This window comes from Archocentrus centrarchus, chromosome 11, assembly GCF_007364275.1.
Source record: "Archocentrus centrarchus isolate MPI-CPG fArcCen1 chromosome 11, fArcCen1, whole genome shotgun sequence".
In the NCBI taxonomy this organism is placed as follows: domain Eukaryota; kingdom Metazoa; phylum Chordata; class Actinopteri; order Cichliformes; family Cichlidae; genus Archocentrus; species Archocentrus centrarchus.
Genome location: NC_044356.1, coordinates 25,216,097 through 25,232,167, shown reverse-complemented (window position 1 = coordinate 25,232,167; position 16,071 = coordinate 25,216,097). Strand labels below are relative to the sequence as shown.

Genomic DNA, 16,071 nt, shown 5'->3' with positions numbered 1-16,071 from the left:
CTTGCAGAAAAGCACCTTCACTAGGCTAATTAATTATGATTTAGACTTCCAAGGATTATGAAAACATGATCTGGACCCAAATGCAAATGACAGCCTCCAGTCAATAGGATTTACCTAAAGAAGTCATACAAGGTTTCGACAGGTAAACCTTTGGAAGGGTCATTACGGCTGCAGGTGCATTTGTCATCAAGGGTCTCTCACCTGACCCACTTACAGCGATGTGTGACTGAGACGGTGGTGACTGGCTGTCCATCAGTCTCTGTGCGTGGTCTCTTGAAGATGTGAGTCTCTCTGGAGGCTACAGGTCTGGGGCTGACTGTACTGTCAACACCATACCCTCGCCTCCGTATCCCCACCGCAACCCCCCACCTAAATTTTTTCCAAATATTTAATCCTTTTTCATTTGAATTATCTATAAAGACACATTTTTTTTTAAGTTTAATAAAAGGTTCTGACCAAAATAATTGGCATTATTATATTTGAGATAGTCGAGCAGCCCACAACTTTCACCCGTGAGCTTAGAAAACTTTGGGGGTTCATTCAAAATAAAGGCGACTGAGCTTAATATTAACAATCTGTTCTGAAATGCTGATAAATGAGGAAAGTCCATATCAACACATTCTTAAAAAATAAACCTCACTCTAAAACTTTACATTTTCAGGCAGTGGTAAAAAAAAATAATTATTAAATTTTTTTATTCTTTGCCTGCACATGGCATCAAACATGTACTTTATGCTCATCAGTCTGCATTGCTACTGAAAAAAAATGAAGGCATGAGCGTCTATGAATGAGAGTATTTTGCAGGTGTTTTTCTCTCCAACATTCAGGAATTAATCATTCCCCTCGACCTTACGGAAACAAAGTCTTAATCATGTAAGGGCTGGGAGTGAACATCCATTCGTTAGCGCGCAGCAATGGTGGAGACCTGAGTGAAAATGGATGTGGACCAGAGTCAGAGCAGCTTTTTAAAGTGTCACTGGTACTTCCTCGTGTGTTGTCCCAGAAGAGACCTGAGAGGTGTGTTCCCCGCAGCCCGGGGCAACAGTATCACAAGAGTCCTTTGAGAGCGTCTCTCCTACAGAGTCAGACGGCGAGCTGGTACTCTGCGACTGGTCACAGGATGGATCGGACTTCCTCTTTTTCCTCACATGATGGTGATGCTTCTTGGATTTCAGATGAGCTGCAGGTACAGAGGATAAAAGACAGAACACTCCTTGGATATTTTTAGCAAGAGAGAGAGAGGGAACACTGTTTGATCTCAGTGATACTTAAAGATGATGATCCGAATGAGTCATGCGCAAGAAAAATAAGGAGAAAGTTGGTGCAACAGGTCCCAGAGGTGATCAGGTTTGTATGTATAGAAAAAATATATATATCAGTGGTTGCCACTGGGCATCATACGTCATCATACATCTTCATAGGAATCTTAAAGTACAGACATTTTGATGGCTACAAAGTTAAGTATGCAAGTTAGCACGATAAAGCTGCTGTCATATTACACAATAAGAATCTCCTTCATGTTTTGACCCCCCCCAGTGCATCTCAGTGCAGCTTTAATGAATATGTGTAAGCACTGTTATAAATGTCTATATTTATGTTACCTATTTCCCTCACATTGATGCCTCACCTGTCCACTCCAGGTCACCAATGATCACTTTGTCACACAGATCACAGGTGTGGCGGCTCCGTTTGTTTCTCTGCTCTACCCCCTGCACTCTGATTGGTGCAATAGCTGGCTTTGCATGCTGGGAAATGAAGCAAAAAAATTTTGGGTTCTTTTTTGTTTTTTTTTAAAGGCGTATTTATGATATGCTAAGTCTACTTTGATAGAAAAAAAAAAGGAGCAGAAGGAGAACAGAACAGGCAGCAAAGTATGCAAAAATAAGGTACGGAAATTAAGGTAAGGAAAAGGGAAAACTTGAGAATAAATGAATGAGAGACAAGAAATGAGGATGAAGACAGGAAATAAAAACAATTCAGAAATTACCAAAAAGGGGGGAAAAGGCAGGAGAGAAGAGAAAGCAGCCAGGAAGAATGAATGTGAAAGTAAGGTGGTTGGACAAGGAAAGGGACCAATAGAAAGGAAAAAAAGAAACATTAAGACAGCTGGTAACATGGGACAAAAAACACAAGGAAGATGGGTAACAGTCAAAGAAGGGAAAGACCTAAAAAGGGGAATAAATAAGGGAAAACAAGAAGAGAAACACACTGATGGCAAAAGGATGAAAGGAAAGAAATGCAAACCTCAAAGTAAGAGAAGTAAAAGAGAAAGACATGATAGCAGATCACACAGCACCAGATGAAGGCAGCTAACAGGAAGCTGCCACTTTAGACTACTGAGGCCCCACCTTACTGAGACTGTCCAGTATCTGCAGTGCAGGGTCCAGCACCGTCTCCTCCCACCGCGACACATCCGTCACATCCAGGCCATACACTGCAGGGACGTTGTCTCCTGGTCCTGCAGGCACAGAAAGGTCAAAAACACACGCTTAGTGCACATTATGCATTTTGCAAGGAGGCTGCCATTAAAAGGAACAAAGACTGATACTTGATTCAATGTTTCCAACTATTTATTTTTAATAAATAAGTGGAAGAAAAACTGAAAGCAACTTTTAGACCCCTGACAGTGACTGTGCTCCTGCTTATTGTACAAAAATAAAAACAGGCAAGCTCCTGAGGGTTTGTCTGCACATCGCAGCGCCTGAGACGCGCCAGTTCAAACTGGGTAACGCACAGGAGCAGCGACGGTGCTGGAGCCGCACCCTGAAGCTCCGTCAACCTGCTGACTCACACTGGCTCGATAATGTCTCTCCCTCCTTCCTCCCACCCTTGTGTTTTGTGCGCCATCTCTCTCTCTCTCTCGCCATCAGTCTCGCTTCAGCTTTCACTCACTGTCTCTGCTTCTAACTGTTCCACCCCCATGTTGCTATTTTGCATCAGTCAGCAGTCTCGGGGCCAGGTCTCGGAACGCAACGGCAGCACCAGACCTTTCCCCCGCTCATCTCTCCGTCTGTCTATCCGAGCACCTGTCTGCACTCGCCGTCTTGCAAGCCCAACACTGGAAATTTACTCTGGTGCAACTTGTAGAGAAAGTGACTTGTAAGAGATGCAACTTTAAATAATAAAAAAAAAAATGTGTGAATATCACATTTACAGAATACCTGCTAGAGCAAAAATGTAGAATTATACTCAGTCAAAATTTGAGTTGTTGAGCCTCATTTCGTGCCTCTGGTGTATCAGTGCACACTACAGCTGAGGTGCACGGGTAGCCTTCAGTTTCTCTTTTTATTGAGCTGAAGAGTTTTTCCATCCAGATGGTTAGAAAATACTGTCAGACAAGCTTTTAAATGACACTCAAAGCTAGCTGGATGGTTATCTTTTCAAGCAATCAAGGTTACCTCTGTGGTCTGAATGCAAGCGAGCTAATGCAAGAGAGGCACGAACTGTGAGGCTGCGCTCAGACACGATAAAGCCAGAAGAAACCAACACAACTCCACACATGGAGCACAAAAGCAGAAGCAGCAGAACCTTATTTCAAACCTTCTTCTTGACAAAAATTAAGCCTACATTACCCACAATACAACTTGACAGCTTACAGCTTTGGGGGTGGGGGTGGGGGAGGATCTGGTTATGCTATTGTACGTTCACGTGGGGTTGGATAAATCAGTAAAATGAATTTCTGACTGGATAAATTTGTGACAATGCCTGCACAAGAACATTTTGGTACACCCGTTTCCAAAGTGCTGATGACTTAAACATGATGGATGGTAAATTTTAATGAATGGGTCAAATGTACAGTGCTGTGCAAAGTCTTGAGCCAATTCTTATATTTTGCTTCCAAGGAGCCAGAGGTTTTTATAAGATTTTTAAAGTAGTCTTGAGAAATAGGCTTTCTGAAGGGCTTTCAAAGTTTTGGATAGTCCTTGTACATTTGTACATTTTCAGAAGAATATTTTTTTTTAGTTTATTAAGCCACTAAACTGTGAATCATTTGCCTCAAATGATGAACTCAAGGGATGAGCCAGTGTTGTGTCTACACATCACCGATAAGTTAGCAAAGAACCAACTTTGTATTGTCTCTCTAGGCAGTTTGATACTAGCAGCCTGTCACAAAAGCACATCTGTTACTCCCATTTCTTTCTACCATCAAAGATAAGACAGTTTGACTGGCATAAAACAGTATTTTTGCTTCAACATAGTGATTCCTAAAGCGCTGTCCTTGCTGTGTCCCTTGAAAGGAAACTGGACTGAAAATCAGTGGCAACAGGTATGTTTTAGTGATTTTCAGTTCAAATCATCATCAGTATGCACGGAGGAGCAGAGAGGTACAACAGTGAGTGTCTACAGCCATCTGTAAAACACGGTGGAGGCTCTGTCATGGTTTGGAGCTACATTTCAGCCGGAGCTGTTGGAGAAAAGTACCATCAGATTTTGATCCAACATGAAATTTAAAACACACCTTTTGAAACGCGTCTGATTGGCAACAGCTTCCTTTTTCATCATGACAATGATCACAAACACACTGCCAATGCAGTAAAATCATACCTGGATAGAAAAAACACACAATGAAACTCCATCAGGCATGGATTGGCCTCCCCAGAGCCCGGACCTCAACACTATTGAAGCAGTGAGGGATCATCTTGACAGAAAACTGGACAAAAGGCAGAAACATCCAAAGAAGAGCTTTAAATGTCCTTCAAGAAGCCTGAAGAACTATTCCTGAAGACTACACACAGAAAGCTGCCTCACAGAGTTCAGGCTGCGCTGAAGAATAAAGGTGGTCACACCAAATATTGACTTTCAAGCTTGTTAAAATTAAACTTATATACTGTATTTCCATGTATGTTTGCAGATGTCTCAACAGAATCGTGACACTTATTTCCCATTTTCCTAGCAAAATAAATAAATGAAGGATGGCTTAAAACTTTTGCACACTTCTGTATGCAATGTTCATCATTTTTACTTGTTAACAATTTATCCGCATTACGGTATTAGTTGGTGTCCACGCAGACTGACCTCGACTTCTTTAATAGCAGTAATCCGAAAGCAAGTCAGGTAAACTAATTATAAACTGGAAACAGCCGTCAACATGTTAAACACAGAGGAATAACATACAACACATTATCTTTGTATTATGGTTGCACATATTCTGAGTTAAAACCAAATGAACACAGATCAGAAAAACTAAAGCATGTTGGGTTATTCTAGTGGTGGCTAATGCAGGGCCACGAATCTGGCTTTAGTAAGTCGAAGGAGATACAAGTCTGGCACGGTCTGAATAGAATATATATGTGTTAAGCCCACACTCTCAGGTAAACGAATCCCATTAACCTATAAAGCACTGTTTGCCAACTCAATTATGCCTTAATCCTTTCTCCACAAACTCAGTTGTGGATTTGAGGGCAGCAGACATCCTATAGACTGAACTCTACTGGGAGCCGTCTGGGCCTCCATTATCACAGAGAGACACAGAGTGCTAACTGTATGACTGTTCATAACTAACAGTGTTGACTTTGTCAGAGGACGTGTGTGTGTGTGTGAGAACAATGAGTCCCCACACAGCCACACCCGACAGCTTTTACACTTACATTTTACTCTGGGTACAAACTGCAGTTCAACTGCCACTGAGAGAAATTTGCATATTGTGGATTTAGTCTGTAGTCAACCACTTAAGCATGTGATATATTTTATTCTTTCATGCCAAGGCCAGCTGTGCTTAAATGAATTTGGCATGGCGTTTCAAAGCAAAACAAACAAGAGGCTCCTTAATAGCAGAGTCTCACCCTGCACCTGCATCATTTGGCTTCACAGCCTGTGTTTTCCCCCCCCTCTTATCTGCGTGCAGCACTTATCCTCAAAACTTTGTCCTCAAGTCAGTCGGGCTTGTGTGTGATGTTAAACAGTAGTTACTGTTAATCAAAGCTTCAGATTTCATTTGCATGGTTCCTGTGTATGTATGTATGTGCGCTTCTTTGTGAGTCAGGAGGGAAGTCTTTTGTGTCTGCGGCACAATAGCAGGCAGGTGGTGGTGGTGGCGGCGGCAAGTGCCACCTGGTGTACCTATACCAGATGCAGAGTTGGTGATCTCTCCTTTAGGTGCTCTAATAATTACTTCACCCCAGCAGTGAGCATTCTGTGCCCTCCTGTTGACACTATCCATTTCCTTACTTTGTATTTTTATCTCTCTCGGCACCCTCCTACAATTTCCTTTTGCGATCACCAACCTCCCCCTGGGCAGAGTGGAGTGGTGGTAAATAAAGGGGAGACACTGCTTGGTGGGTTGCCAGATGCTCCACAATGATTCTTGTTTGGGATCTGGTGAAATTTAACCCTGATAATCCACAACATCTTGAATGAGAGTTGATAAGACACAGCGAAGGGACAAAGAACAGGGTGGTTGGCATAGGCACACACACACACACACACACACACACAGAAAACACAAACCGTGAGCACTGCCTTTCAAGTGCACATGGGAGATGGCTTTGCCAACAATAAGGAGCAGAATCTGTCGCTGGGCAGCTGCCTGCCAGTGCTGAGTGTGTGTACATGTGTTGAAACAGTAGTCCACCTGTTGCAACAAGCGGGCTAGGAGTCATTTGCTGTGTTATCCTTATGTTTGCTAAGTGAGGATGTGTGCCTGTGTGTGCTTTGCTATAAAAGCTCTACCGCCAGCCTTAGTGCGGCGTCCCCTGGCCCAGCTGTGCTTCTTTGGCTGTCATCCACACTGGAACACGGCAGCTGACACTATTGACTCAACAGCCTCCTTCCTCTTTCCTATGGTTCCTCTTCCACTTCTCGTCTCCCTCACCTCCTTTGTTTAACTGTTGTTAGTGATCAACTTTCTGAAGCAGGTTGAGTATGGCTGCACAAAGATTTCTTTGGGAGATATGGACCTACATCTAAAAAAAATAAAAACATCTGTAAATTAACCTGCATCCTCACACAGGAAGCAATTCACAGCGACATGGCAACCGGAGACCGTAGAAAGTCAAAGGCATTCAGCAACTTCAAGCCAGTACTGCTGGCGATGAGAAGTGAGCAGGCTCCAAGACCAATAAGAGGATAGTGGTGATTGATATCTGACCCATTAGTAAATACATTCGAGGGTTACCTAGGCAACTGGAGCCTGGAATGTCCAATAGTGACCAACCGTCAGCTTAAAAGTGAAGTGGAGCAGATTACGATTACTGTGGCAAATATAACTCTCAATAATGGTAATATTGCAACACCTATAAGAAAAAATTAAGAAGATGCTATTATTTCAGTGTTTCTGGAATCAAGTGCTTTCAGGGAGAGTGTAAACCAGGTGAGTTCAGGGTGGTGGCCATTACAACTGACCTATCAGCAGAGCAAGTTACAGTAAGAACTTCCTGAAAGCTCTTAGTTCGTCACATAAGAAAGTAACAGCAGCCTCACACTCCATCTAACTTAAAGTGTGTGAGAAAAGCTGCCACACCAAAAGAAAAGGGTAGCGGATGTCACCTTGCTTTAATCAGCCATGAAGTGTGAAGATAAGCTGAGGCTGCAGTTTAGCAGTTCCTGGACTCTACATAAACAAGAGATTAACTTCTCTTAAGTGGGGGGGGGGGGGGGGGGGGGGTAGCAACTGAAAAACTCTGTGCCACTTGTTTATATAGAGAATGCTAGCATCCTTTAACTTTTTTTTTTTTAAATGGCCAAACTATTTTGGTCCACAAATACTGCTCTTACAGTATGTATGTTTTCAGATACAAAGCTCTAAAAATGCCCTCCATATCCAGCTGAGAGGCAGGAGTTGGCCAAAAACGGAGCAAAAAAGTTGCTCAGAAACTGCTGAAGGTGCAAAATAACAAATGGTTGCTTTCAAGGTCGGCTTGTCAGCTTAAGGCAAAGTGAAACCTCACTATTATTCACAGCTTGTTTCTGCTGCACCCGAGTGCCCAAAAAAATACGTTATTGCCATTTAAATTTCAACAAATTTTAATGTGAATCAAACTCCCCTCAACGTGTTCAAGGAGCCACGACTCTAATACGCACAGGTCCGCACATTTTTGAATAAAAACACCATTTTCGTGGTTTAGCCTCTGTATACCACCACAGTGGTTAAACCCAATGATCAACGAGGCTGAGGTGCAGATTTTCAGCTTCACGGGGTTAAACAGAAATGTCTACATTCAATGTTCAGGAATTACTGACATTGTTATACACAGCCCTCATCTTCAAAGGCACAAAAGTAACTGGACAAACTAACAACTGTAAATGTAAGAATTGTTTTTTTAATAATTAGATGGAAATCCTTTGCAATCAGTGTCTGTCTGAAGTCTAGAACCCACAGATATCACCAAACGCTGTTTCCTCCTTGAGATGCTCTGCAGGCTTTTACTGCAGCCAGTTGCTGCTTGTTTGTGGATCTTTCTGCTTTCAGTTTTGTATTTAATAACTGAAAAGCTGCTCTGTTGGGTTGAGATCAGGTGGCTGACTTGGCCATTGAAAAATATCTCATTTCTTTGCCTTGAGAAACTCTTGGGCTGCTTTTACGGCATGCTTTGGGTCGTTACCCATTTGCACTGTGAAGTGCTATCTGATCAGTTTTGCACCATTTGGATGAAGCTGAGCAGAGAGTGTAGCCCTGCACACTTCACAGTTCATCCTGATACTTCTATTAGCAGTCACACATCAATAAACACTAGTGGCTACTGGCAGCTATACAGTGAACTGTCCAGTTACTTCTGAGCGTCTTAAAATGGGGGACTGTGATTGATTTATTCTGAATCCACTGCGGTGGGGTACGGAGGCAAAACTACAAAAAACTGTCACTGTCCAAATACTTACAGACCCCACTGAAAGTCATTCAGTGTTGTTTTCCACAATGGCAGATGTGTTTTGCAATGAATGATCGTCTCTCCTGATTCACACGTACCCCGCGGCATTTGTATGAGCCACTGTGGTGATAAAGACGAGACGTAGCAGTTGGATGCCCTATCACAACCCAGCTATATTTGCTCTCTGGAGTGGAGATGTGTCTTTCTCTTCATGCATCATCTTTTCCTCCCCTCCCTGCGAGGGAAATAAGATTTTAGATTTCTTGTCAGTGTTTGACGTTTCCACCTAAACGTATTTGGTCTCTCCACCAAGTGGAGGTCACAGAGAGGTGTCTTTGGCAACAACAACACTAGATTGTTTTTATCCATGGTACGAGATTGCATTAGTGTGTGTGTGTGTGTGTGTGTGTGCGTGCACGTGTATGTATTCATGAGGGCTTCGCACTTGCTGGAGGACAAGGGTGTAAACTCACCCCACACCTGTTGCCCCGGCTGGATCAAATTACTCTTCTCTCTCCAACCACCCAGCCATCCATGTGTCATTCCTCTCAGTCTCCCTCCATCCATCCGTCGCTTACTCATTTACTCCTGGGACCAAAAGACACGTATCCCCTGGTTACTTAACACTCACGAGGCCTCAGTCAAACTACACCTGCGTAACCTGGTTACAGGTAGTGTTTGCATTTGTATGCCTGCCTTAAGGGAGTTTTACCACAGAGGGAACTGCCTCCTCTGCATTAAATTCACCACTTATTAAAATGAATATAACCTCAGATTACTATTCTGTTTAAGGGTAATTAAATCCACTAATTAAGGCCCCACACACACACACAAAACCTATAGGTGTACACCCACACACAGATGCACACAAAGGCAAATCAAATTAAGCCTGATTTCTTCTAAGCTGGCTGACCTGGTGTTTAAATCCTCGCAGCAACCAGAGCTGAGTCCATCAAGACCCGAGAAGTATTTAAAGCACTGAACGCCCACCAACTCTCACTCTGACATTTGCTACTAAACATGAACTGGAAAACTGGGTTAAACTTGTACCTTGTAGGCATGTGATTCAGCCTCTCTCTGTATATTTACATATAAAGTCAGCATTCAGATTACATCCTAGCTTCTCTAATCTACCTCTTTGTTAGCCTGACTGAGGTTCTGTCGTTTCCAATTTGTCTTTCCCTTTGACCCGCTAGTCTCTGCATGCTTGGGTTGGTCTGCATGGACCCCGTCGACCCCGTTGCCCGCGTTTGTGTGGTCGGGGCACATTCCCAGCAGCTCTGTAACGCTTCAAGAGATTAGCCTGCTCAGCTGAGGCCTGCCGGCATCTGTGTGAGCATGTGTGAGGCTCAGACGAAAAAAGAAAAGGAGGTCAGCAGTCACAGCAAGACAGAGAGGTAAACAGAGATGATGCAGGACGGAAAGGTGGGCAAAAGCAAAACCTTGAGTAAGGACAACCCCAACAAGGGGAACAAAGGGGTGGGCATGACAACAAGGCTGCCCTGTGGCAAATATTTTGTGAATCTAATGCTGCAAAAGCCTTTTAGAAGTGCAACATGTAGCTTTTATTATGTATTAAGTACTTTTTATTATCTGAACAGATTGCGACCAACTTAGGCCTTCCCCACCTCTCTTGGTTGGCTCCAACAGCCTGTAGATTGATTCCTATGCAAAGGACTTGGGTTGGATTTTGTACTAAAATCCAAAGTATGGGAAGGTTATGCTTGCTCCTGGCCTCAATGCCTCTCTTCTACTCCCCCTACAGAGGCAACAGTACTGAGACACAGTCCAGACAGCAGTGCAACAGAATAGTTTACGTCTGTACCAAAGTTTTTACTACGCAGAGAACATTTAAACAGAAATGACAAAACAGATGAAGGACAACTCAAAACGAAATTCATGAGTGGTGTTCTCATATTTTGGTCAATTAGAACACTTAAACATGATAACACTTTACCCACCATCTCTGCACAGACACCGACAAAAAAAAAAAAAAAACGTCATCGGAGGCCAGAAGCATGAACAACATGTTTCCAAAAATATGTTACCCAAACAGACAAGGTCATCCGGCAATAAAGTTTCTCATGGCTCAGCTTTTGCAGCAAAGCCGTCCTACAAGGTTGATGCATTGGCTAATTAAATCTGTGCTTGTACGTTCTTATCTAGTAACATGAAGGCCTTCTTCAAGCTGTTTATCTGGTGCCTGTAAAGCAGTCCTTCAAATTCTTCCTCGTGATAGCTTAACCAACCACGCAGTGTTCTGGTATCCAAAAATCCTTCAAATCACTGATGTGCTTCTTCAAATGGACTTCTTGGAAAATTTCTGTGTCTGACGAATACCTGAAGAAACATGAGATGACGAATGCCACGGATGTTTTTCCTCAGAACAAAGATACTTTCATTATTTATTTATTTTGCAAAATTGAGACCAATATTTTTAGACTTTTAAAACTTTAGAAAGTTCCTGTTATCTACTGCCACCTGTGCTCTCACCTCTTTACAACTAAAAACTAAAGTAAGCATGAAATGCAGTACTCTGGAAATCCCTGTGGCTACTGCAGTAGACTGAAGAAATACTGACTTCTACGGTTGCACACATTTCCAAAGGACCACTTTTTATGCTCTGACTCAAAGAGATGGTTTCCCTAAATGACACCACTGTTCTTGCTCTGGTATACATTTCTCTAATCTGGTAAGTAAAGAGTGTTATCATCATGGCCGATAAAAAAATAAATAAATAACAAAATTCTGATCATAACATCCACAAATCTAAAGCAAGAAGACAATGCATGGAGCATTGCCTCAGACTTCATTAGATAGAAGGCTGCAGTCTTTGAGGAGCGTTAATCTCATCTGCTGCCACCTGCACTTTCAGGCCTGATGCAGCAGACAGAACAGAGTCTAAGCAGAGTCTTCAGAGGAGGCTATATAGCTTGTCCTAAGGCAGGACACACAAAAACACATACACGCACACAAATAAAGACAATCTTAGACGGATTGCTGCATGTTTCTATGATTACAGCAGCAACACAGACACACATGTGATGTGGACCATATGGTGTGTGCAGCGGGTAGGCAGGCGGTCAGAAAGAGGGGTATTCAGGTTTAGGGCCTGGCGTGGCCTTAAGCCACTTGGGCCTAACAGGATTAGGAGGCAGGGTTACTGCAGGGCGTGCTGCTGGTGGGACCAGGTTTCCATTAGCAGAGAAACACACTCTTACACACTCTATACATTTTACACTAGCACGCGGTGGGTGCCACCATGGTGGGAAATCACCACTTTCCAATTGCAGGTTGATTTTGGCTGCGGTGGGCCCATTTGTCCATTCTGCAGCGCCAGCTGCTCTGGCAGGTAACCCAACACTGAAGTTCATTTCTATGCATTTCGAAGCACGGGGGGGGGGGGGGTCTTACTGGGACTTAGCTGCAGGTGTGTGCTGGGAATGGATCTTGAAACATTATCCAGTGTACTACATCACAGCAGCTCACACATGCTGCATAAAATCAAATCCAACTTTGTGCCACATTCATTTATTAATGTGGTGATTTTCCCTGCTGAACTAAATTAGATGTTTTCAAATAATAAAATCATTTTTGCGAGAATAAACTTAGATTTAGAAGTTCACTAAATAAGGAAACTGAAACCACGGTTTGTAGTTTCTATCTAGGCTTTTGCTTTTTGTAAGGAATAAACAAGCAGGACATAATGAGCTGATTAGTTATGTTTTAATGTGATTTATTCGTGAAAGACTTCAGAGAGACGTCAACCTTCCTGTAGTTGCTGGAAAGAAAGTTCATGTTTGCACTATTCCTTAAAAAAGATTGCATTTTTACACTCAAATTGTTACTGAAGCACTAATATATCAGCCGAATATCTGTATCGGCCGACATCGGTCCCGTTGACTGATGATGGCAAATGAGTTAGAATTTATTAACATCCATGGCTGATATTTATCTGCTTGTGTCACATGAATTTTTAACTGACAAAATGTTAAAAAACTGTGCGATGAAAGACTTTAAAACAGGACACAAACATGTCTCTGTTTAACTGAAATGAAAGCTTTAAAAAGGTGGCACATGAAGACAAATGCAGGCACACGCTATGTCTGTAACCTGCAACACAGCACAGTGGGTTGAGAGGCTTATTGTCTCTAATGGAGTCAATGAATCTCATCTTGTTACACAGACTTTTGATTCCTAAGGATCTGTCTGCAGAGCACAAACACACCCCGACCCCACTCACACACACACTGCATGGGTGAAGGGTACTCACGTCTAAGGAAACGGTTGCGGACCCATTTATTCTGTTTGCGGGCGTAGCGCCTTGTAGCAATCTTCAAAGCTTCTATACCTGTGCAAAGCGAAAACGAGGTGGTTGTTAGATGAAGCGCAGGATGGAGGGAAAAAAAACTTAAACAGATTGTTGTGGTTGATCGGTCAAGCAGTCCGCCAGCCGGTGAATCTAAATCCATCTCAGTGACTTTGATCAGGTATTTCTCTAACCTTTGTGTCGTAGTGAGTCTTTCTCCTGCTGGGTGCAGCTTTCAGGAGCAGTCAGGTAGTCGTGAAACTCCTTAAAACCGATCGACTGGAAAATCCCATGTTGATAGTCTTGACTGAGAGGAGAGGAGAGGAGAGGAGAGGAGAGGAGAGCAGGGAAGAGGAAAGGAGAGGAGGAAGCATTATCCATCAACATAAAAGCTTCCGGCCTTCAACTTGACATTTATACACCCGCTGGTGACTCATTTCATCTTTTCCTCCACCATCTCTCCTTTCCTTCCTAAATTCTTAGTGAGCAGATGCGAAGGCCTTCAAGAGAGAAAGTGACAGAATGACAGGAAAAAAAAAGGTCTCGGCGGAGCAGACAGAGGGACCCACGGGCTACTAAAATCCAGTATGGTGACCAGAGTGACACGAGGCTGAGGCAGAACCCCTCTGGTAAACTTGCCAGACGGAGCATTTTAGTAAGTGTCAGTCCACATCACCCCAAGTTGAGTATTGCAACCAGTTCAAGCCCAAAGCAGACTTTTCCAGGTCCTAGAAAAAGAAGAATAACAGCAGTGTGTTATGTTCTGGCCTAAAAACTGAGTGCTATTTGTGCTGTGTGGAATATGTTCTCATCTGATTATCTACTGGTTTTTCTAAAATTTTATAACACTAATAATTTAATTAATTTAATAAACAGCTTTTATGCAGCAGTAGGAAATAGGCTGTCTTCCACTGGTCTGGGATGCTTCATGTTTCCTCAGTCAAATTAAACCATTAACCGAGCTGTTAATAATTTAAAAAAAAAATCCTTGGCTCCAAAGGATCAGCCTAATCAATACAGCAGAGATTAATATTAACTTCAAATGCTTCAATCAAAAAGATCTGGGTGTCAAATTCATTTGCCTATCAAATGCACTAAGATTGTGAGATTTGAGTGTTTTCAAGCATATGCTCGTCACTGAAACAGTCACATATATGTTGTTAGCAGCTGAGACTGTGGTAGAGCCTCGAATGGTTTCACTGGGTAAGGGAAGCAGTAGATATTATCAAACCTTAATGGGTTACTTTACTTCCACATAGAGCAGAGACAACAGTGAGACACCTGCTTTGCAGCTGATAAAACAAAAAAAAGAATCAGCATATGATTTAGTCGCTTGAGCAAATGCTGTGAGAGATGTCAAACGGTCAAATGTCATGCACCGCACATTTTCATTCGTGAACCAATATCCTATGATGTCTGGATTGGGCCATAATCGGGCCTGTGTCATGCAGTCTGAAACTGGCATTGATGGATGCAGTGCTGAGGAAAACAAACGTGTACAGCCAATATTGGCCAGTACTGTAGTGCTGCAGGAATGAGTCCTAAAACCCAGAAATTAGCTCATATTTTTGCAATTCTGATACTCAGTCTGTGGTTAACACAAGCTTTAGACATTTTCAAGTTATGCTCCACAACATAAGCAAATATTCCACTTGTGAATTTTAAAGCTGTTACGTTCCCCAGAGAAGGCGTTTTGCTAACAAGTGGCGAAACGAGACCGCAGAAGATATGACACACCGGGGTCATGTGACCATCGGGCAGTTTGTTTATACACTAACACAAGAATCTTGCTACTTTTGATTGCAGTCGGCTTCTGAAATCGTCCCTCCCTGAGCCTGGTTCTGCCACAGGTCTGTTCCTGTTAAAAGGGCATTCTTCCTTCCCACAGTCGCCAAGTGCTGCTCAGAGGGTGTTAAGTGTCACGAATTTGTGGATGTTATTTGCTGAACAAAACACTGATGTATCATAATTGTTTATTTCTAACAGAACTAATTTTCTGTGATAATCAAAAACACAATAGAAAAAAAAAAAAAAAATCAAAATTTTGACAGAACCAGTTCCGAGTAGCATCTTCCCTGTGGAACCCTCCAGCTCCAATACATGATCAGGAGGTAAAAGCAATGTCACCAGCTCAGCTTCATCCTACACTGCAGAACAAATTCTTCATGAAAAGTGATCACATGTTATCAAGTATCAATAAAAAGTTCAATTATTGCTTAGAACTGCCACATATGTGCAGTTTGCAGTTAGCAGACTCTAGCAAATGCACATAAGGAAAACTCACTACTTTGGCTGCTACCAGTTACTGGTACTGTGTCCTTTAATAGCTGATGTCTGAAGATGTAAGGAGTTTATTGCATTACCTCAGATAATACTGCAGAATTCATCACTGAACAATAACATGCTACAGTTTGTGCCCTTATTACTTGTTATTGGCAGGTTATAAAAAAAAAATGATAATGTTGAGGTCACCAGACTGAAATGCAAATAAGAAATCTTCATAATAATAAAACACACAAACACACAATTTGATTATACAATTGCTTATATCTAATTCTTTTCCTCAAATACACGGTAGAGAAAACATTAGAATACTAATGATTATTTTAGGTCCCTAATTTATACGCTTGTAAGAGAAACAACAAGAGGAAATAACAAAAATAAATCTGGCTAGACAGGCAGAGACAGAAATTTGAGAACAGCGACTGAGCACAGGAAATGTAGAGTCAATGGAGGGAGGAAAAGAAAGGCAGAGGAAGAGAGAGAGGGGGTGGGGAGGAATCTGACCTTGATGTCTGGCCACAGCAGCCAGCTGGGGATGGAGACATGAGGGCAAAGGAGAGAAAGACAGACAGAAAAGGGGGGGGGGGGGGGGGGGGTAAAGTGCAGGGATGATCAGATTGCTGAGCGGGCAATAGTGGCAGAGATGGAGGGACAGGGAGGAGGATAAGGGAGGTG

General features: G+C 42.6%; 1 protein-coding gene across 2 annotated transcripts in view; it reads right to left on the bottom strand.

The window, feature by feature from the left end:
* Positions 1-454: 454 nt before the first annotated feature.
* Positions 455-16,071, bottom strand: part of trit1 (tRNA isopentenyltransferase 1) — a 43,006-nt gene continuing 27,389 nt past the window's right edge. For both annotated transcript variants that reach the window (XM_030741080.1, XM_030741081.1), the window contains exons 7-11: positions 13,308-13,420; positions 13,078-13,155; positions 2,349-2,458; positions 1,628-1,745; positions 455-1,180 (exon numbers count right to left, since the gene is read on the bottom strand). In XM_030741080.1, the coding sequence (XP_030596940.1) occupies positions 966-1,180; positions 1,628-1,745; positions 2,349-2,458; positions 13,078-13,155; positions 13,308-13,420 (634 nt within the window). In that variant the 3' untranslated portion in view covers positions 455-965. The remainder of the gene's footprint in view (positions 1,181-1,627; positions 1,746-2,348; positions 2,459-13,077; positions 13,156-13,307; positions 13,421-16,071) is intronic.